The 24331-nt window shown below is 39.0% G+C and overlaps 1 protein-coding gene across 1 annotated transcript in view; it reads left to right on the plus strand.

Moving 5' to 3' along the window:
- Window positions 1–24331, plus strand: part of LOC139727366 (reversion-inducing cysteine-rich protein with Kazal motifs-like) — a 126042-nt gene that overhangs the window by 20491 nt on the left and 81220 nt on the right. The window contains exon 3 of the mRNA XM_071638327.1: window positions 17873–17947. Within this exon, the coding sequence (XP_071494428.1) occupies window positions 17873–17947 (75 nt within the window). The remainder of the gene's footprint in view (window positions 1–17872; window positions 17948–24331) is intronic.

Raw genomic sequence — 24331 nt, forward strand, 5'->3', positions numbered from 1 at the left:
AAAATGAGCATTTTCACTCAAAATTCACTCCAATTTCACTAAATTCACTCTTTTTTGTATTTACTCTTTTTAGAGTGAAAATTTTCACTCGATTTTTTTTTTAGAGAGTACAATGCATCAAATTTCCTTCCAAATTGCTTACCTTCAGACATTTTAACATCCCCAAACATCCCCAAATCATCGCAACAACATGGACAGATTATGCGCTTGAGTCCTCTTACATGTAATATAACAATGAAAAGGTTGCAGTATACACATTACTACATGTGGTACTACAATGGGCTACATCAGTACATGTGTATGTATATGCACATTTATAAAAGCATTGAGTCTCCCGTATCCGGCCAAATCCCTTATCCGGATGAGCCCCGGTCCCCACTTGTCCGGATACGAGAGGTTCAACTGTATATCCATATCGGTGTCATTTAACTCTTTATCTGCCACATTCACACGTCTGATTCAGTCAACCTTGTGCCAAGTTTGCATATTTAGTCAAACGCACAAACCCACCGAACCTGATCGATAAATCGCCAAATGCCACAATGCAATGAATGCTTCACTCATGATTCCATTCCTCGCACATGTTGCTTGCGTTGCCTTGTGATTGAATAGCAGTGTTTCATAGGTTTTTTTTTTGGAGTAAATTCTAATTTTCTGCCACAGTTGTGTCAATAAAAGTCATGCCCCTAAGACCTGGGCAATGACATAATTACTGGTTATTTGTATAAGAAAAAAATAACAAAGCTTTTGTCATAAAATCTATGTCACTGTAATGCTTGGAGTTTTCTCTCCAATTTTGCTCATTGCATGTCTGGCATAAAAGTTTCTCCAAAAAATTACATGGCTTTTAAAAAACAGAATAAATCTATATGCGTTTGTGCATTGTAGTCACAGAAGAATGTGGCACGCACAGGGGTTGACACCGTGGCGCATAGAGAGTTAAGTGTGTGCATTTAAAAGCCGTAGACTGTTCTGAGAAGATGAACATAAACCAATTGAAGCTGGATGTCATCAGCTTTTATAGCTCAGGATGTTGTGCATTCAATTACATCCCAGTAAGTGGTAAACAAAAGCCTCCCCCACCCCACCCCACCCCCTTCCTCTTCTTAATTAATGGCACCCAGGTGATTGGGGGGAAAATGAGTGTGTAGGAGGGAAGAAAAAATTAGAACGAAGCCCCGGGGGCTGTCTCTGATGAGGCCATCTGGTTGTATGTCATCGTCGCGGACATATTGATTCATTTTTGGAGCGTTTGACATGACAAGAGTATAGAATGTAAATGACGATGTACACCCATTCCTGTATTATTATTTTTCACTCTATTTCCCCGGCAGTCCGTGGATGGCCTGTAGGGTTATTTTCATTTGTGTCTGCCCTTTCCAAGTATGATCCAGAAACCTACTTTGCCCTCTTCTGTTCTCTGAGACAATGATGTTGGAGAGAATAAAAGAAACAGAAAAAACAAAGGGAGATAAAGGATGAGATAGAGAGAAAGAGAAAGAGAGGGGGAGAGAGGGAGAGAGATAAAAAAGATTTGAGTTGTATTCTAAAATGAGCTGAACGAAACCTCAGCACTTCATTCGTAGCGGTTTTTCATTTGTTAGACAATAACTGCTGGATCCCCTCCTTCCCCCCCCCCCCCTAAAAAAAAAGAAGAAAATCTGTATCTGGAATTGCAGCGAATATATACCATCATGTAGTCCCAACATCAGGTATATCTCTTCTATGCACAATCATGATGCTTTTCATGATACCATTGAAATTTGCAGCTCATTTAGCACCTTGCTACAGTCCCCCCACCTCAACCGTCCCCACCCCAACCACCCCCCCCCCAAAAAAAAAAAAAGAAAAGAAAAAAGAATTGTGGACAATTCAGGCAGCGGTTTTTTGCCGTGGTGCTACTTTTGGTCGCTGCATTCAGCCACCCCTGCTGTGTAACACCATGTCATGTTCAAAGAAGCCCATTTAGAGACACATTGTGACAAAAACTGTCAATCATTTGGAATACAGTCGAGCCCAAAATGTACTTCTCTTTTCTCTCTCTCTCTCTCTCTCTTCCTCTTGCCTGCCCAACCCCTTAGTGTGCCTAATAAAAACCTTCAAACAGATGAAAAACCAAAGTACAAAATCGCACTTTGTAAGCTGCATTGTGTCTGTATTGTCACTGCAATAGATCAATAAAAGAAATGAAAATACGGGGCGAAAAAAAAAATCATATACGAGTGAGAAATTCCTCCGCTCCTTTGGAGAAAGAGTTGGCTGTGTGGGCAGTGTGAGGTTGATCTGGAAAAGAAAATATTAGACAGAGAGCGAGATATAGTAACGGGAGACGGATGGGGCAGACATGTAGAGAATATACAGATTTTTTTACAATTTATGTAAATACCCAAAATAGACAAGAGTATGTATCTGCTGAGTGGTTGTATGGCAATGTAATATTAAGTGAGCGATGATGTAGGAGAGAGAACATATTGCTTGGATATGAAATGATAGTGAAGACAAGGCTGCACACTAGCCCATTTTTTTCTACTGGTCCAACCTGTTTGTCAGACCAGTAGGTACCCAGCTTTTCCATTTTTTTTTTTTTTTTTTTTTACTGGTCCATTCCTGAAAAAAGTTACTGGTCTGACAGTGATTTTTACTGGCCAGAGACCATTGGACCACTGCCAGTGTGCAGCGTTGGTAACTTTAGAGAGAGCTCTAGCAGTGATCATCTGGGTTATATCGCATTTCAACACTTCACAGCTTTGGTAGTTGATTTGAGTATAAAGATTTGATAAAAGTAAATTGTGTTTAGTTGATAACGTAGCAACAACAACCCAGTTTCCATATCACAGTCATCATGGAGGATATACTACAACTCTCCAACCATTTGATGTGAAAGATATGATTTATTCTTTTTTTACTATACCAGTACTTCAAAGAAGACATTTTTTTTTCGTGAAGATCTTAGTGTATGTCAACTTGAAAACTTGTGCTGCGCAAAGTTAATGACACATCATCCCATCATTAAACTTGCTTTTGAAGTGTGACAAATTCCATTATTGTGTGAAGATGTATAAACTTGTAAAACTCCTCAAGTTTCTTTGTACCACTTGTCCAAATGATGATAGTTGTACTATTCCATCAGTTTTACTTTATCTGTTTTTCTTGAAACATAGCAAAAAAGATCACATATTATTAACTGGCCCAGCAGTTTAAAAATATTAAAATAGATAACTATCTTATACCATTATCCAAATAACAGACTGTCTTTCAAATTCACACACATCCTTGTGATGAGGGATTTTTAAAATGTCAAAATGACAATGATGTCTCTCCCCCCCCCCCTCCCGTACTGTGAAGAAGGGAAACACGCTGTATGTCTAATACACGAGGCCTATTTACAATTGTGCTCTCTATTGATAGAAAGCAGCTTTCTCAGGCTAGAATTCTTAGCACATACTGTAATCAGATTCATACAGATTAAGTTGCAAAGGACTCATTATGTTTCTGAGACTATAGCTATCCATTCTCATGGCGAATGTGATTATCGAGATGTCATTTGAATAATACTCATATCGGACTCAATGCTTAAGGACATCACAGATACATGCTGATGTTTCTTTGATAAGGAAATTTTCTACTCAGATAGAACAGCAGAGTGTCTTCATACCATGATTTAAGGCCCCGTCACACTACAGCGAATGCCCAACGAATGTCCAATAAATTTGAAAATTTGAAGATATGTTCACATCCGTTGGTAATACTAGAATAGTTCGTAACATGCTTGGCGTTCTTTGTATTCATCAGCTATTCGTCGGGATTTGCAGAGATACGCTGGAGCCGATTTGTTTTTAAACATGTCCAAAATCTCCAGCGTATCTCTGCGAATCCCTACGAATAGCTAATGAATTCAAAGAACGTCAGACATGCAAACTGTCTTCACATTTTCGAATTCGTTGGGCTTTCGCTTGGCATTCGTTGGGCATTCGCTGTAGTGTGACGGGGCCTTAAGAAGAAAGCATAACAAGCAATCATCATAACAATATTTGGATATATATACACATTTCTGCAACATTACTAGGTTAAAATCTTCTTTGGATGTTGCCCCAACGATGTTGTATTGGTTAATGATAATGAACACATAAATAGGATGAGCAATATTATGACGTTTGTTTGTCAACTTGATTCTATCCATCCTCAGTACCATATAAGACAGGACATTATTGAAAGTGATTTGCTCGAAGGTGGAGTTGTCCCCATTATTTGAGACATTTCTTGGCCACTTTGCGATAGGTTAATGAGATTGTCCCATTTGACTTGGGGAATACACTTCCAGGATCGACTCAATATGCAGACGACAGCGCATGCTTTTCTGTATGTTTTCATGTGTGACTTGATTTGTGCTTGTTGGTTTTAATTCTTGAATAGCAAAGCATGAATGCGCTCCACAGTGCAAAGATGTGAACATAAAGTAAAGGGGGAAAGATTTTAAAATGTTCAACCACTCTCCTTCCGTTAAAATAAAAAGCTTCAGAAAGCATAATTTTCCATCAAATGAGATCATTTTAATGGCAGTAGTGAAACATAATTGCAGTGCTTAATTACAATTATGATTGCAATTGCAATTCGAATGATTGTCCATACACACGACTGAGAAAGGCTTCATGGATTCTGCAGTTTTGAATTTCAGAGCAAGGATGGGAGGTGTGGCTTCTTTCCGAGTTTATAGTACACGCTTTGACTGCAGTCCAAGCATTTGACTAGCATGGTTTTTCTGCGGAAGTGTTAGAAAGGTCACAGTAAACTCTGCCCCCAAAACATGATTTGGAGGTCTATCATACATATGATTGTTTCATTCTGTAAATCTGGTGAATTGTGATTGGAAAACACCTCCGGACAGTCATTTGAAGCATGATTGGAATTACGATTCAAATCGCCCTCTACGATTCCAGTTTGCATTCACATGACAAAAATGCGTAATTTGAATCACGATTCTAGTATAAATGTGTCATTACAATCATGTTTCAAATAACGCACTTCTGCAACGTGTGAAAGCACTCCAAGATTTGGAGACTACCAGAGTGAAAGCTCGTTGACGACGTCAACATATGCAGTGCACAGTGCCACAGCACACGTCTTTAATCACCTGTAAATCATGCCCTGCCCTTATTGCCAATTTGCCAATTTGTCAGTCATTGGCATCCACAATTTATTCCCAGCACACCCCTGAGTTTACTCCCCACCAAGGATACTTGAATCAGGGATGCTAAGAAGGGGGAGGGGCATTTAGAGTACCTCCCTTGTTTTTGTTTTCTTTCCTTGATGTCCATCTGATCCCTAAAGCCACTTAGTACAAAAAGTGGACATCTCTGCATTGTCCAGTATATGGCCTAGCCTCGCTTTTTGTTCACCGGTCTGTTGGAAGTCAATGAAAGTGGACAGCAGTCCCCCCCCCCCCCCCCCCCCCAAGCTTAAGGAAGGTCTTAGAATCACTTAGTGCACATTCTTTACAATTGTCAGTTTAAGCACTTTTTAAAAAACCTGTTCTGTCATGGTGGCTTTACTTTTCCGTCTTCTTCTTTTTTCTTACTTTTCTCTATTTCTTTTTTTTTTTGTTGGGGGGGGGGGGGAGGAGGAAGGGAAAGAAAAATAAGAAACAGATACTTGCATACACAAACACACACACACAATGAACCAAAATATTCATATACATTTATGGTATCATTTAGGGGTCTTCCACAGTGCAAGTCCTAAGACCATCCAGGTATCATAATGAGTCATGCAGCCTTTTTACTTTTTGTTTAAATTACGATCTTGGGACGGGGGGGGGGGGGGGGGGGGGGGCACAGAAGTGGCACTGGTGTCCACACAGCAATCAGTGTGTCTGTTTTGTCTGATCAAGATATTTCAATAAGACAGCCTGTGATTGACAGTATGAATGACACAATGTTGTCTGGTTTTCTTTGATATGACCCTCCTGTCCTGAATGATGCCATCTTTGAATGAAAATTTTTGTATGCTGCTACCTTTTGCTGCCAAAATTATTTTCCACAAAATGCAATAATTCTTTTGAGTTATCAAGGTAAGGTCAGACTTAGACTTTGAGTGACCAGTATGCCAGTAAACATGATTACTTATCAATGCTTACTAATGATACAGACAGTTATGTATGTATGCTGTGTCCTACAGCATAATCCTTGGACAGGCTCTGGACAACCTTACAAATTTACAATAGAATCCCATGATTATACAGGATCTGCAGTAGCCGATATGTCTGGGCTTTATGATTGAGATTAACATCGATATCAGCAAGAAAAATAATGTGCATAGTAGCATATAAACAAAAACAGGAGCAAAAACATTTAATATTGATATCAACATTGTATATTCCAGCATACAAATTCCATGGCACTGCGACTGTAAGTTCTTACTTTGATAGTATCCATGGCCATGCTGTGAATGGTATAAAAATCTGTGGAGACATTCCACTTCAGGAAGTGGTACACTTACTCTTTTTTTTTTCATTTATTTTTGTAGAAGGTTAAAGGGAAAGTACAGTTTTGGTTGAGATGAGAAATAGGCTTTCGATTTTTTGCAAGATACCAAGAAAACACTTATGATATAGCACAGAGCATACCATTTTAAGAGGAATTCAAAGTTTATTTGATGAAAATCGGGTTTGGAATAACTGAAACATCCAAAAACAAAGTAAAACAAAGCGATCGTTACAAAGTGTGGGTCCCACACTTTATTAGAATCGTTCTTTTTGGATATCTCAGCCATTTCAAAACCATTTTTTATCAAATAAACGTTGAATTCCTCATAAAATTGCATGCTCTTTCATATTTCATATGAGATTTCTCATTATCTCACCTAAAAATGTTAGAAACCTGAAATTAGGTCTTAACCAAAACTGTACGATCCCTTTAAGTATGTGGTGGATAGTTTGTGTAAATAAGCAGATTTTCTTCTTTTTTTATTCAACGCAGGGAATTGTAATAGATTTGAGTGTCTCTGTGGTATCTGTTGGGTGCATTTGAAATATTTCCGCTGGTTCCAGTGAATTTTTTCTCTCCCCCTCCTCTCTTCACCCTCCCTTTCTTGGTGTTTGTTCATCTGCGTCTGAGCACACTCTCACTGTCTCCCGTCCCTATTGTGTGTAATCTCCTGTTGTCCACTTCTTGTGGGCCTCTTCTCAGGCCAGGGATTGACTTCCCGAAGGCTGCCTGCCGAGTGGTACAGAAGTCAAAAGGAGTCCATTCATTGCCGTTTGGTTAGGCGAAAGGGGAGAAAACCTTTGATTGCATAACAACACCTTGATCCTCTCACACCCCCCCCCCCCTCCTCTCCCCTATCATCTTCTTTATACTGCAGCATAGAGCACAGACCTTAGTGTTGTTTTAGCAGCTGAATTTCCATTAACGGTCCATTAGTGCTCAAATGCTAATGTATGCTTTTCTTCTTGATGGAACAAGCCCGTCCAAGACACAGTTATAGCGTTCCATATGCTTTATCTATCTCGCTCTCTCTCACTCAAACGAATCAAAGAGGAAGGCCTTCACTTGACCATTGTCCATTCCTGGATGGTCATCATCTGGCCATATTTGTCCAGCTTTCAAGCGGAGAGTGAGGACTCTAGGCCTTCATCACCCATTCTCTTCTCTCCTATATCTCTAATCTGGTCTCAGTCCAGATCTTCAGACAATAAGAAGAAAATGAATTCAGAAGAGGAAAAAGGAAGACGGACAGACAAGTTGTCGGAACATTGTTTGCGTGGTTGAGTGCACACGTCAAGTAACCTTGCCTGTCACTTATTTATCAATCGTCCATGATTGGGTGGGGGGGGGGGGGCAGGGGCAGGGGAATAGCAGATTGGTAGAATCTCATGGGTTTCACACTTTCATGCAAGAACTTGTTTAATTGTGATCATCCTTTAAACTGTGTTTTGAAACACATGATGTAGAGTTATGAAATATTGAGATGTCATGATGAGAGTCCCTACTGACCATTTTTATAAGCATCAATCCAAGCAATAGCTGTGTCACATACCCTGCATCCTGTCAGTTGAACATGCGAGTATATGAGCGTGTATGAACACATCATGGCAGTAGTGATACATAGCCATTCAAATCATCTTTACATCAATCATGCCTTGGGAGTCAATCTGTTCAGACTGCGACTGGATGTGTGCCTAGAATGGGGCGGAGCTCGATCAGAAGTCACATCCGTACTGCAATTACCATGCATGCTTTGAGAAATATGTTTGAGGGGGACGGGAATTCAAGTTTACACTGACTCAAAAAAAATACTACTTGATACGCTGTGAGCAGGAAATTCAGTTCTAAATGTGTTACCTCAACAACTTTTCCGGGTCTGAAAGCTACTGGGAATTGATGAAGTGATAAAGAGTGACATGCTATGAGGAATGGAAGGAGGAAGAGATTGAGGGAAAACATGAATAGATGTTGAAGGATGATAGGGAAGACAACTTCATTAGGTGTTTTTCTTCGTTTGTCAGCCCCATTAAAGGAACTGTACAGTACTGGTTGAGGTGGGGATTCATGTTTTGAACATTCCTAAGTGAGATAATGAGAAACCTCTTGTGAAATATGAAAGAGCATGTAATTTTAAGAAGGATTCAACGTTTATTTGATGAAAATTGGTTTTCAAATGGCTGAGATATCCAAAAAAGTGATAATAATAAAAGGCGACAGCTCACGCCTTTTATTAGGATCTCTTTGTTTCACTTTGTTTTTGGATATCTCAGCCATTTCAAAACCGATTTTCATCAAATAAACTTTTGATACCCCTTAGAATTGCATGCTCTTTGACATCTCATAGAGTGGTTTCTCAATATCTCGCAAAACGTTAAAAGCTAAATCCTTACCTCGACCAGAACTCTACACACCCTTTAAATGTGTGTCTTGCAAGCTGTCTGAAGACCGCATCTTGGTGGCAGACCATGCTGGTCGCAAAGATGGCCGAGTATTTGATGAGAGTAGTCTTGGTTTTCAGACTGTGCAATCTTTAATCGCATTTATCATCTTGCTGTTCTAAATTAGCGAAGAGTTTCAGCACATTGGACAACTTTTGTGAGTTCATAAGCATACATTATAGGTAAACAAGTGTGCCTACCATTACATTTATTTGCACCCCACCCCATCAGACAACCTCTACCCCACCAGACATATGCACAGTTGGCACAGATGCGGTCGGTCATCACTGCTAGAGATTGTGTATGAATTGTTTTTCTAATGAGCCAGAGAATCTGATAAATTTATTGGAGGTTGTGATAACATGCGTTAATGAGGTCTGAATTGATTGTGGAAATGCCCCCAGCATCAAATAACATTGCACCATTCCCTTTGCATGAAAATACCACAGTCCTTTATTGCCTGCAGTATTGTGCTCTTTATTTGCAATTTGCAAATTGGGTTGTCATGACAACCATATTGTGATGTGAGCAAAGAAAGTATTAGATTTTATTCATACTAATATATACTTTTGTATTTTATGCTACCTGTAACATATACAAACATAATCATACCGAATGTCTATGTAAACTGTGCCAGATTATTTTCAATTGTATGAATAATTTGATTCTGTATCTGGAAGCATGTAATACTACTAATATTCCCAATAATGATGATAATAATTATCATTGTTATAATCATGTCAAGATACGATACATTCAGATCATAACAATATCACAGCAAAAAATTATCAATTCATTGTAGGTAAGAAAGCAAGATACTTTCTTGGCATGAAATTTTTGCGAATTGGAGCTGAGGGCCTTTTTCATGGTATGAAATTTTTGCAAATTGCCTCTGGCTTTCAATGCATATAGGGTAGACAAGAACTTTCACAGGCATTTCAATTTCCCGAATCTTGGCTCACGCTTAATTCGAGGAATCCCATATTCTTTGCTCATTTTTCCACTAATAAATTATTGGGTCATTTCTGGTCAGTTTCCCTCTGTTTGCATTTGTTATATTAGAATGCACACAAAAATTTCTGGTTTTACAGTACACCAATTTTGGCTGCCTGGTTTTGGATCTAATCAACTGTTTGACTTTGGTCTTCAGATCTTCCTCCTATGAAATGCGTTAAAAAAAAAGAGGAAGTAATATTTAACCAGTGGCTTATTCCAAGGTGATGAGGTGGCTTAGTCAGTAGTGGGTCTGCCATGCAGTCAAATGGCTCGGGTTCGAGTCCCACTACATGTAAGTCTACCTAAGCAATGTGTATAAATACTATAATCGCATCTTCCCCTCTTGAGGCAACACATTCTGTCCCTCGGACTGGACATGAAACGGATATCCAATGCACTTTACACTCTGCAACTAATGATATCCCAACACCATGATCTACACTGTAGTGCTGTTTCTTGTCTTTTTACTTTTCATTGTCAAAGCACACACACAAAGGCAATACACATCTCCATGACTTCTCATTGAAAAGACCATGCCGCAAATTTTTGCCAGATGGGTTGCATCGTCCTTGCTCAGGATATTGTTCATTGCTTCCTCATGGAAGGAAGAGAAAGAAAAGGAGAGAACTTTGTGATCTTTCTATCATTTATTACAGGGCAGCTAGGAGTGAAGTAATGAGCAATGCAAAAAGTGAACTCCTTACATCTGTTTTTCCCTCTACATCAATATTTTTGTGGATTTTTTTTTCTTCTCTTCTCACAATTTCAACATTTATTCTGGTGTTGTTGGACTTCAGTTGGCTTTGCCGGCAGAGTTTTTTTTTTCCCCCCTTCTTTTTCGTCTTTTTTCCAGGTTGGTGGTTCCTCTCTTTACTCTAATCCCCATAATGGGATCCAGACCTAATCCCAGACTTTCAGGTAGCTCAGGACCCCCGACCCCTCTGTCAAGGTCCTGCAGGGTTCACTGTCGGTCTCACCCCCTTCCAGGAGTCGCTGGCTTACCCCTAGTCTCTGTTCGGGACCCTTTGTGCTGCAGGAGTACCAAGTCATATTGCACACAGATGATAATAGCTTCCCATATTAAAGGCATCATTTATCATTTGCAGATGAAACAAAAGCCCAACTTAAAGGACAAGTGCACCTTCATAGACATGTGGGTTGAGTGAATGCAGCAATATTAGTAGAACACATCAGTGAGAGTTTGAGCAAAATCGGACAATCTGTTAAAAAGTTATGAATTTGTGAAGTTTCTGCTCAGTCACGGCTGGATGAAAAGACTACTAAAGCTTGTGATGTCACATGAGTACAACGATATAAAGAAAGAATAAAGAAAATTCAACATATTTCCATTTTTCAAGTGCTTCAAAGTAGTTCTAAAATGTGAGTTAGGGATAGAAACAACCAATTTTAACCTGTTGAGGACGGTTTGATTTTGCTACAACATGTATTTCCCATAGACACCTGCCTGAGTATACTCGGGACTCGTCTTCAACAGGTTAAAATGTCAATCAGTATAATCAATTTTAAAGTATTCTTGAATATACAAAATGTGAACAATAGTTATGATAAAAATCGTTTCTAGATTAAATCGTCCACAGTTATGATTTAGTGACAAAAATAGTGATATCTCCTTATATTTTATGCTTTATTGCAAAACTTTTATGTGGTAGGATGTTTTGTGATACAACTGACTCACACATATCATCAAATATGATAACTCAAACATTTTTTAAATCACTGCTACTAATTGTAAACAGTACCTTCAAAGGGAAAAATACCAGTTTTGGGCAGGTACACAGTATATGTGCTCTACTTCTTCCCTACTATTTTTTCGTCATTTCTTTAGTTTTTCACCAGTCTTTGCTGCAAGATGGATGTGTTATACAGCAACAACTTGAATTTCAAGATCAGATCTCAAGTATGATGACCTGCGAACTACAACAGAACAGAGAAAGTAGAAATTTTTGTGATTTGGAAATTTTTTACACATATTGTATCACAAGAAAATAGTGCGAAAATGAAAGCATGTGATTCTTTTTTTTTTTTTGCTTGTTATATGTAACACTATTTCTATTCTTTGATTTTGCAAAATAAAAAAAAACATGCAAAATCCATCTTACTCAGCTGAACATGGAAATGACTGTTGAGAAAATTTCCACTTTTATTTTATTTGAAGCTGTGATTTGACTTCAGTGATATTTACCTCTAAGATAGGCCTACTTCAGTGATATTTACCTCTAAGATTGGCCTACTACTCTAGCCCATTGATTACTGGAACCAAACATTTCATGCCATGTAGTCATCCATTGAGGAAGTGCCACACCCTGAGTGACAGCAGGTTGAAGTCATAATGAACTTGCTTCTACCAGTCGTCTCCATGACAACCTCTGGATAATGACTACCACCTGCAAGATGTTTGATATCATGTGGACTAACCAGTGAGGCTATATGAAGTTGGTTCTACTGGTTGAGTGTTGATTGTATACATTTTAATTTGTATTAAAGAGCTGGGTGTTATTTAGTCGAAGATCACAAAAATGAGTCTTTTTGTTTCATTCGGACAATAATATTTTTCGCTTGTTCTTTTGAAAAGAATGGTATACTTGAATATTGACTATAGTAGTCTTAAAGGTAAATAGACCTTATTGGTATGAGTTCAACTGATATTTTGTTATTGTAGCGTTCAAAGGTAAAAAAATCTCAGACTATATGTTCAAGGACATGAAGTTATGGCCACTTGCTATTGTTACATCATTTTGATTATCCAAGTGTGACCCCCTGCATCTCTGAGAGATCCACAAAGTCTGTATCACCAGAATAGTTTGTGCTGTATTTTTTTTTTCAGTGTTGCTGAATTTAGAAGCCCGTATGGAGAATATGCGAATATCTGATGGATCTATCAGTAGCAAAGAGTTGATTTGTTGAACTCTCCTCGCATGACCTATCCGCCTGCATTTTGGTTCAACGTTGAGATGATTTTGGTGTTGATGCCAAATCCCAGGCTTCAGTCAACTAATACTGAGATGGTTTCTGAAATGTATGGTTGCTGACAATCTGTGTTTTGTTATACAAATGATGCACAGGTCTGAATGCGTCAGTCGGAATTGTGTGCATAAGGTAATTATGTAATGCTTAACCCACAAGCGTGGGTTTAGGCTAAGTTCCATAGTTACCGCATGCACACTGTTCCGATTGACGCACGAAAAAACGTGTGCATGATCTGTGTTTTGGGGAAAATTTTTCTTGCCAAAAATCCATTTTTTTGATCGCGTTACCTGATGCCAAATTTACTGGATGCATTTCCTTTTGGCTTGCCATAGACGAAAGCCCAAATACCATGCATCCAATACTTCAGAACCATGCATCCAGTATTTACTGGATGCTTTGTAAAAGCACTAGATGCATGATTTTGTAGCCAGTAGGCATCTCTTAGTGAGTGCGCGACCACTTGCTTAGTGCACGAACCTTTGCTACAAGTACGCATACTCTTGTTAAAGCAAGTTTACCACTGTGAGGCAGCATGCATCTTATGCAGCCAGTGAAAATCAACACACAACTCTCGACCAATGAGATCACAGGATTTTTGCCACCCAATTCTATAAGAATTGCTGAGGTTATGTCAAAGCATGGCTCATAAGATGCCTAAATGTCGGGGATGGTTGTGACGGCCATGTTTGTTTGAGTCATTGCAATCGACACTGGTGGTTCTTGGCTGTCTTTATAGGAACATTGTAAAATCACCCCATATTGAAAACTTTCGCCCTAATTCACGCAGAAAATCCGACGTAGCAGACGCTGGAGAAAGTGAGTGCGTGTGGGGCGAGTGGCTAGTCGACACATTAATGGGGGTGGCCTGCAGCACCGTGCGTGGAGGGACATCATGTTCACATAATTTCACGCGTAGTGTGTTGTGTGTAGGCGGCAGAAATCGGGTTAAATCTACAGTTGAGATATAATCTAGGACCTTATCATTCCTTTACAACATTATTTCAGTTGATTACCTGTGCACAACACGTGTATATAAGCACCCAATTGCAGACAGCAGGTGGCAAGCGACCGTTGCACCTACTTACGTTATTACCACCTCCGAAGAAAATGCACCAGTCCGACTAGAGCCATCATCGAAAATGAGAAGGAATGTGAAATATATTTGGTTGTTTTTGCTCCCAAACTTAGCAGTTACGTTACTCATAAGGCTGCTACGTATCTAGATAATGTCTCACATACAACTGTATCTTGATATTGCATTGAAAATGATATTTGGCGAGAAACAAAAGCTTGAAATCACAGGAATTCACACTGCTGACGACGGCAGACAGTGAAGGTCAACGGCTCAAATTTTCGTTGGTAGTCTCGTCAAGTGATAGCTCTGTGTGGATTGTACACATTCCCTATGACAGCAATTGTGACTGGGTAGTCTAGCTTTACTGCTTATTTGCGTCAGGACTGCTCAACCAATGAACAAGATTCTTATATCACAAAAATGGGCAGAATCTCTACTTTCTAAAACCGTGCGCCCCAAGTTCGTGCGACTTTCCGTTCTCGAGATATCCCGTGTGGAAGAATTGCAAATTCGTCAAATTTGGACTGTTCGCCAGAGACAAATCTACTCATAAGGTACTTTTCTGATCAAATTTGCGTCACGACTACAAATGTTACAATAATGATACATACACATAAATAATCCCTAAAGTGTCTACATTCAGAATCCGGGCGCCCCAAGTTTGCTTTTTAAATAGTTTAAAAGTTATGGCAGATTTTGTGGAAAAATGCGTCGATTTTTGACCCGTTTTACGTGTTGTAGCGTTCGCGCGGAAGCGCGGCTTCGCAGATGACCGAAAGTTTTCAATATGTCCAGCTCTTGTTATTATAGACATTTACATTTTGAAAAGTGTGAAGATATGAATCATCTGACAGTTCTGTTAGCAAAAAAAAGAAAAAAAAAATGGAGACATTTATCCATATCTGACAAGGCATTAGTAAGTGTAGTTGTTTTCTGAAGTTCTTGGCAACTGTCTGCCCCATAACAACACTGAAAAGTAATATTCATTTTGTGGAGTGAATATTTCAAAAATTTACAAATGACCACCACTTGTACCAATACTGGGCCCGTGAATATGAAATGAAGAGTGACTTCATTTTCCCCCGCCCCCTCATCCATGACAATTATTAGGCAGTGCCATGTACTGCAAACTGGTAGGCAGACAGCAGTGTCTTTGGGGTCTACCGTTGCTGCGGAGCTGTGGATGTCAGATCTAAGATGGAGATGAATTGGGGTAACCTCCAATCTTTCATGTTTCTGCTGAGCTTGCTTGCCAAACAACAAAGCCCTGATGCAGAAGGTTACTTGTTCTACATAGCCCAATTTTTTCGTCCCTTTTGTTGTTGTATTTTTCCCGTCTTTTTTTTGAGAGAGGGTAGAGGAGGTACGATGAGAGGTTTGGGAAACACCACATGCAAGAATCGAACAGACAGAATAAAAAGGGAAAGACAGAAGCCCCCTCAAAAGCTACAGTCTCCTTGAGGTCGTGTTGAAGTACCTGGCTCTCCCCCTCCATCTACCCTCTTTTTCTTTCTCCGGTCCAGTATCCCTGAGAGTCAAACAACATGCCTCATCTCTTGGGACCGGACCCTGGCTTAACCGCGGCCCAGATATCGTTTGATTGACAAATATTTGTTGCATCCTAAATCTGCCTCAACTTGGCCTACATCGCACAGAAAGTGGCCCACCTTCACCGAGGGAGTAATTGGGTTGAGCAGCCCGTATTTTGGTAGCTCAAGCCCCACCGCCCCACTTTGGGGGCAGACAACACGGCTAGACGGACACAAACAGAGCGCAGGGAAAATTACCGTCACATTTGGGATAACTGGCAATGACATCATATTGTCAAAATATATATAGAATATACCTAGATAGATACACTGTAGATTTAGAGAGAGAGAGAACGAGACAGAGGGAGATAGACAGAAGGACAGAAAGAAGGAGATGGAGGGGGAGATGAAGACAGACAGGAAGAGAATAGGGGAGGGGGAGGGGAAGGAGAGATACATCTTGGGTGATGAAGGGTCAGTAAGATACAGACAAGGAATATTGTGGAATGAGATGGAGTATTCATGACCAGAGTATAGATCCTTTGAATTTGCTCATGTGAAGGGGTGCAGATGTGGACGAAAGCAGAGATTGAATGGCAATATGACTAACTTTTATGAGTTTGATAGAGCAAGAGGAAAGAAAATCATTTCATGCATTTGATAGATTTTGAAGCCTACAAATAACTCTCAAATACCAATGCATGTTTCTAGAAAGATTCATTTTTTCCCCAGACTTTTTAGCCCTCCATGGACTATTTTATTATCTCCATGACAACATAGGACAACTCAAAATATTCTAACAGTCAACATGTAATATCCAAATTATCCTCGTATTAGATAGTGTAAGAACCGCAAATTATAGACACAATAACCCTAATGCGCCTCGGAGGCTACATGCCCAAGAAATACTACTATGGATAACCTTGAGATGTGGAACTGTCATGACATTGGATTGACAGGATGTACATGGTGAAAGTGCTCTACTATCGCATCTAAAAATTAACCTGTATATTTTGTTGTCTCTTTTTAGAAATGTGAAATAGATGAGATCCAAAATGTTTGCTGTTGTTTGTTTATTTGTTTGGAGGCTATGTTGAAATTTTCACGCAAGCTTGGAAAGCCGTGATCTGGACGAACATCAGTGGGTTTTGTAGACAGTGAGAAAGGGGTGGGGTGTTTCAGACACATGCACAAAAATTGCAGCTAGAGAGTAAAGTATGGTTATAAGATGGAGAAAAAACAATCATGAAGAAAACAGCAGATCTTGTAGTGTAAAGAAATTGAAGATGGAAATATTTGAGAAAGAAACCTGTATGTAGAGAGTAAAGAAACTGCATGCCGTGTGCCCACCGGAAAAAAAAAAATGAAATGCAAATGAATTTGGGATTTTCTTGCTCATGTTGCACGACTGTGACACAATATCATGCACGTTGGGCATATATTTGATCTTCTGCCTCAAAAAATACATATTTGGTGATATGTTCTGTCTGTGTACATTGAACATTGTACCCCCTTCCTTTGTATCTGCGTCGATGCAGCCCGCCCCTCTGTGTTGTCTAAGACAAATGATGGGATTGCGTTTGTGTTTATTTCATATCTCTGAGCAGAGAGAGAGAGAGATAGCAAGGGAGAGAGAGAGAGAGAGAGAGAGAGAGAGAGGAAGATAAAGGATGATGTGTCCTGGCTGCTGTGATGTTGGTCTCCGAGTAGAAGGAGACGGAATGTGATCAGAAACGATGACGGGGTCGACCCTCTCTGCGTCAGATGGATAATTGCCGCCTCCAATCAGATCGGGGCGTGTCACAGGGTTATTGGAGCAGTTGATTGGCCGCGACAGATGCAGGCAGCCAGTCAGAGAGCACGTCAGGGCCGTTCAAATGAGCAATTCTTCTCTCCTCCCCCCATGCCAGAAAAATGAAATAAATTGCCTCTCAGTTATGATGTCCAAGATATTGTTATTGTTCATCATTTATTTCTATCTCTCTCTGTTTCTCTCTCTCTCTTTGAATTGTAATATATTCTTGTTGTGTAGACTTCTTCCAGGTTTTTCTAAAAACATGTTTGTGTTTCAGTGATCATGATAGGATGATATCTTGTATTATAACTTTTCTTTGTTTGTTTGTTTATCTCCTTTAGTCACTGGGTGAAAAGCCCTCAATCAGTCAAGAGGCTGTTTTTTTTGAGAGGCCGTGAGAACATAACAGTTGACATAAACAGAACAAATCCAAAGATGCAGAACGAAACAAAATCAATTCAAACATAGAGGTGATACAAATATCAACAAAGAAACGAAGCACAACATAACGAAACAAAGAATAAATGTACTCTAAAAACAAAATTTCTTATTTTTGTTTTTGTTTTCAGATGGTACTGGAGTCCACACCTGCAGGACAGAGGCAACACATGAGCAGTCTCCGCAATGACTGTCCCACCACACTGGTAAGACAGGGTGCATTTGATTAACTATTCAGAGAATATGATACTGTTGTTTCCACTGGCAACCTGCCTGTGTAATACTTTTATTAGCATTTTGAGATTTTGGTTATGAAAGGGTTAATTTACACAGAGAGTTTTGGATGTAGATGTGTAGCTGTGAAATATTTGCAATGGAATTAATAAAAGTTTGATGTTGCTTAATGGATGAGAAAGTCAGGATCTTGTGAATATCTATGAATCAGTGTCTTCACATTGATGCCTTGGTTATGTGATGATAACATCACTTTAATCATATTCTTCATTGGCTTGAAAGACAACAAGATCACAAGAAAATATCACAAGTGTTATTTTTAGTTTTATCATATTTCTTCATAGGTATGATTGGTCATATATACATTGTATGACCATGCCACAGAGGATGTATTTTGACATGTACCGAGCATAGTTAGGTGTGTTGCATTAAATCTCAATAGATTCCTTCATTAGAAATAAATACAAAAGCATAAATAACCTCATCCTGAAAGATCTGACAATATACCATAGATGCCAGGATTTATTTTGAAAATCATATGATTTCACACCTTATCATCTCTCAAACAGTGACAATAAGTAACAACACTTTGTGTTCGGTCATACATACTGCACTCATGAGTTCCCCATGCTTAGAAATCACTTTTGTCATGATATTTGATTGTGAGTATGAATTCAAGGTCAGTCTTAGTTTGGGAGACATTACAGTGCATCGACTGAGTGGACGAGGTGCCCGTACTCTGTAGTCAGCAGTAGATCTAAACTCATTATTCTCCATTTTTCTGAATTCCTCAAATTTACTTGCTTGAGATTTATTGGGTGGCTTTCAGATCTGTGACACTTGATGAAAATGAGAAAGACTAGCTGTGAGAGGAAGCTTTGATTCATGTGCTAACACAAATATGACATTTATCGAAATGTTATAAGTTTGTAAGCCTTGGAGGTAGGCTAGACATGTCAAAGCAAGTTTTGTTTTTCATCTCAAGTTGATGGCAGTGCATGCTGTCTGTTAGCTCACCTGGCCTTCCATTTACCATGTGTAGACCAGTTTGGATGCTTTGCCCCCTCCTTCTGTATCCTCTTTCATTTGTCCTCTATAATCTTGTGTCACTCATCTCAACTTGTAAAATTTGGTCTTCTTTTTCTTTTGCCTTCCTTTGGATCTCTTAGCTTCTTCTCGTTCGTCACTCATGTCTTGCTCATCTTTTCCAACCGTAACGTTCCTTTCTCTCATTCCTTCTTTATTCTCTCATCTATCTAGTCATCTTCTTTGGCTGTTTTTACCTCCTAAAACTTTTCCTCCCATCCCTTCCCTAACGAGCTGAGTGACGTTTCACTCAGACTCTTCTCTTCCAGTCGCTAGTTCCTCTCTTTTCTCAGTCAGCGTTCCCCCTTTCACCCTCTGCTCTCCCTTCGTTAATAGTCATTTTCCCTTCTGGGCCCCATTTTATCAAAAGATAAAATAGATTTTAAATTTCCTTACCACACAGGCCGCCATAGACTTACAGTCAAAATCAACTATATAATCAATTTGAACTCTTCGTAAAACAGGGCCTGGTATATTAGCCTCCCTTGTTTTCCTGTCTTCATCAGGTTTATATTTGTACTTTAAAAATGAAGAAATGAAGTGTCTTCCATCCTCCCCGTCACTTTGACACCAGGGCGTGGTGATTCCGTCTCTCCCAGCTAGTCCCCAGTGAGTTGCCACGCCTTGTCTTCCCGTGTTATATCTCACGATACTTCTGGTACACTTTCCATGTCCGAAACTTTTGCTGGCGTGGCTTTGAAATCTTGTCCCATCATTAGGCATAAGTGTGTCCCAGCGAGCCACATCTTAATTCATCCTCTCCCATCCCCACCCCATAGAGGGTTTGTTGATTCTGTCAACTTGTGGCAATTAGTTCATATCATGGAATGTGCTTCCTGTTGGCACATAAGACCTTCTTCTTCTTCCGTGTGTGGGAATGGCTTTTGTTCAAAAGTTCAGCAGATAGATAAAAAGACATGCCGTAGAAACAAGAGAGGCAATTAGAAAGTTGTATTAATTCTGTGCTGTCCCCCATCTCAAAATGCCATTAACGTTCTCTGCAAGGAGGTTACTGACGATGGTGACAGAGTTAAGTTTGAAGAATTAGTAATTTTTTTATGTGTCTTCTCTCTTTTTAAAGGCTTAATTTACCATTTGCAGATGAAACAAAAACCCAGCATTAGTGCTTCAAGATAGTTCTAAAATGTGAGTTAGGGATAGAAACAGCCAATGTAAAAATTTCAACCAGTATAATCGATGTTACGTATTGTTAAATATACAAAATGTGAACAATAGTTACAATAAAAATGTTTCCAAACTAAACCGTCTACAGTTATGGTTTAATGAGAAAAATAGTGATATCTCCTTATATTTTAGGCTTGATTGCCAAAATTTTATATGATAGGATGTTTTGTGACACAACTCACCTACACATATGCATCAAAAGTGATATCTTGAACATTTTTTAAATCACTGCTCCCAAAGGTGAACAGGATCTTTAAGAAATGGGTCTCAGACATGGCAGTGTTTAGTTTGAAAAGATTGTTGGTCTCTGAAGCTAAAGTGGATTGACACCCAAGTATATGGATTGAGTGGATCCAGAAATGTTAGTAGAACACATCGGTGAAGTTTGAGGACAATTGGATTATCTGTTCAAAAGTTACGGATTTTCAAAGTTCTGTAGCCACCGTGACTGGATGACAAGACTACTACATTTTATAACACCACCGTAATGGTATGAAGAAAATATAAAGTGAATTCCATAAAATTGCATTCTCTCTGCTTTATACTGACATATATGTTGAGGGTTATGTTATTTCCCTAGCCTTCTGAAAGAAGTAAGCCAAGTGTTTTTTGTTTTTTCATTATTCTAGAATTATTCTAAAATGAAAATATGTTCGTATGTTTGTTTGTGTCAGTGTGTCAGAGAGGGAGAGAGGGAGAGAGAGACAGCCAGAGTGAAGGAAAATCCACTTCGCACTTGAGAAGTGGTTGTTTGTCTACTTTTGCCAAGAGATGTCCCTCAAGTATTACATGAGTGACCTCACTGAGGTCACAGGTCATTAGTTGGTATTAGTCTTTAGTTTTAAGACCATTTTGCAAAGAAAAAAAAAGTGATGTAAGGTTTTGTATCATCTTCATAGATCTAAGTCTGTGATAACATGTTACTTTTCTCAGTTTGAATAAGTACATATGAATTATAGGAGAAGCTTCTACAGGATTTAAACAATGTCATAATCCTATGACTTGACAGGAATCTTAAATTTCTCATAATCAATCTTTGATCAGGAAAAAGATATTGTAGGCTGTGCTGTCATGAGGATGAGGTAATACACAATGCTAGAAAAGCCATCAAACAAATAAATAAACGGTCAATATATCCCTTTCCTTTTGTCTAGAATCTGCATATGTGTCTAATGGCAATATTTTTGATATTTCCCATTGTAACGATTATTCAGATGACATATCAACAAGTAAGATAACATTTCACAAAGTTTATCCAAATCTTTTTGTAGTTCTTTGAAACCATTCCGTCTGGTTCCTTATCCGTTGCGTGACCTCGCTCCGAACTTTGCGCCAGATATCTGGATAGTAGGAATGTGTGTCCTTTAAACTGGGAAGATTGTCCTTGTGATGCAAGCTGCACTGAAGCGGAAGATAGATAGATTCCTCCCTCCGTCTCATCTCTCTCTCTCTCTCTCTCTCTCTCGCTTTATATTCCCCCCTCCCCGTCTAATGATTAATGTGCCCCCAGTCTCATTCAAAGTGATCTGAAGTGGTAGAACAAGGCCAGTTGACAAATGGACCAGCTCATTATTGATTTACTACCATCCTTTCTTCCCCTTCCCCTTTCCCCTAACCCCCCTCCTCCTCCTCAGCCTCCTCCCATCATCCCGTCCAATCTAAATCATTCACATTCACCGTTCCATCAAGCTGCCTTCTGGCTGTCTGTCACAAATGCCAGTGGAGAGAGAGAGAGAGAGAGAGAGAGAGAGAGAGAGAGAGAGAGAGAAAGAGAGAGAGGGAGAGAACTATAGCCTCCATTCCAGGCTCTTTCTAATATCTGCAGCATTTGAGACAAGAACAAGACTCTTGTGGGTTCCAAACTTGTATTCCTAAAACTTCCTGACTTCTTACATAATAATACATTTTACACATGCACTACTTAGATCCTCGTAGGGCCACACTTATACTTAAAGGAAACGAACCCCCCCCCCCCCCCAAAAAAAAAAAAAAAAAATGTGGATTGAGTGAAAGCAGCAACATTTGTAGGGCACATCATTGAAAGTTTTAGGAAAATCTGACAATCGATGCAAAAGTTTTGAATTTTTAAAGTATTGGTGTTGGAACCAGTGCATAAGGAGACTTCTTGGGTTTATGACAACATGTGTGGACAACTATATAAAGAAAATATAAAGAGAATTCCTTTAAAAAAAAAATCATTTTTCATGAAAATTACACATTCCATCAACTAGATACTGACATATGTTAAGGGTAGCAATTATTCCCCTGCTTCCTGAAAGCGGTTAGTCAAGTGCTCTTTCATTGTGCTGGAAAAGTTTATTGACATTTGGTTTCTCTTGTTTGTGTTTGTGGAAGGAATTTCAGTATTCATCTTGTAATTTGTTTAGCCTTTGAATTTTCTGTTAGGTAATCAATTTTATCAACATGTGTGTTCGTCTCTTTGTGATATAAGTGATTAAGTTTTCATCTGTTCATTTATGTTCATTCATTCTTGAAATATATCAATTTTGAGATTTAAAAGGACATTAATTCTGCCCTCTGTCAGTGAAGACCAAGTGATCCAACCATTCTCTCTGAATTTCAGCTGAAAGTCATCTTTCAGTGACCCCATCACCCACAAATGAAAACTAGTAACTTGGTTTTTTGTTGATACATTTTTACCTTGTTGTGCGGCAATTATCATGACATTAAGCTGGATTTTTTTTATTTATTTGTTTTTTTAGATGATATTGAGAATTCCAATACATCTCCAAAATAAAAAGGAGGTTGCTCAATTTATCCGATGAAGATGATGAAGTTGGGGGATGGGTGGGAAAAAAAACAAAACAGAGAAATGGAACAAGTTAGATTCACCAACTTGGGGGTATGAGATGGGGACTTATGGAGAATTAAGTAATTGATTTATTGAATTATGAATGATCTAATCTCCCGTGGGTTGTCAAGACTTCCGCTGAAGTGTAACAATTGGCTGCCGAGATGGAAAAGAAGATTGGGGGCGGGGGGTGGTGGGGGAGGGTTGGATGGGGGAAAGAGAATATAATCAGGAATAATTTTGATTTCCCCGGGGATGAAGATTGGCAGGAAGAGAGCAAAGGATGATCTCGGTGCTGAAATAAGTCAACCTCAATTGACAACTGTCCACCGTGCTGAATAATTAAACCGACTCAGATGAATATTGTTTGTGGGAACACACAGAGATCGTGCTTTTATAAACAAAAGAAAAGCAACAACAATGCCTGTTGTGGAAGTCACCTTTGTCAGAAAGAAGTTCATCAATGATTATGAATGATTTATGAGAATCCTTATTAAAAAAAGAAATCATAGATTACAGAGGAATTGGACTGAAGAGCTAGATTTTTGTTATGGGGGGGGGGGGGGTGTCTTTAGTTGGGGTCGGTGACCTGGCTGTACACCATAGGTATGAGCGATACGAGTCCTAATTATTTTGATTTCCCAAGAAACACATAATGTATTGTTCAAATTCTCTTCGACAAGAAGTCTTATAACCTGTCTCATATTGTTTCTTTTCTCTTCAGTTATTCCTCCATCTCAATATTTATCATTCTGTGTTTTAATACTCAATGTTATCATTGGTTTTCAGTCAATCCTTTCTTTAAGGGGTTCTGAGGGTTCAAATGAAACTAATAATCTTGTTTTAAATTTGATTGGTTAAACTTGGTCAACAGATCACCCTAAAGACTGTTATATTTGCCTTCATTCTGAATGTTTCCTTTTCTCTATCAACATGAGAGAAACAAGATATATATTCCCTAGACTTCTTTTAAAAACTGTATGAGGATAAAAAACTGTATGAGGATAAAAAACTGTATGAGGATAAAAAATGAGAAACCTGACGTGAAAGATAGAGTACGTATAGAAATCCTCCAGTCTGATTAGCTTTCCCTGAATGAGCAGTTACAAGTATCAGTTTCTACTGTTGTAAATATCTTGTGTGATTGTAGAAGTATCATCAGGCTGGCTGCAACATTTGTTTTGTGGTTGTATGAAGTACCAGAATGCAAAAATACAAATTTCATATTAAGTACAAGCTAGTGTAGCAGTTACAGGTAATATATGTTTGGCAT

The sequence above is a fragment of the Diadema antillarum genome, unplaced genomic scaffold (genome assembly GCF_040938485.1).
Source record: "Diadema antillarum isolate AM-2024a unplaced genomic scaffold, OU_Dant_1.0 seq00000129_RagTag, whole genome shotgun sequence".
In the NCBI taxonomy this organism is placed as follows: domain Eukaryota; kingdom Metazoa; phylum Echinodermata; class Echinoidea; order Diadematoida; family Diadematidae; genus Diadema; species Diadema antillarum.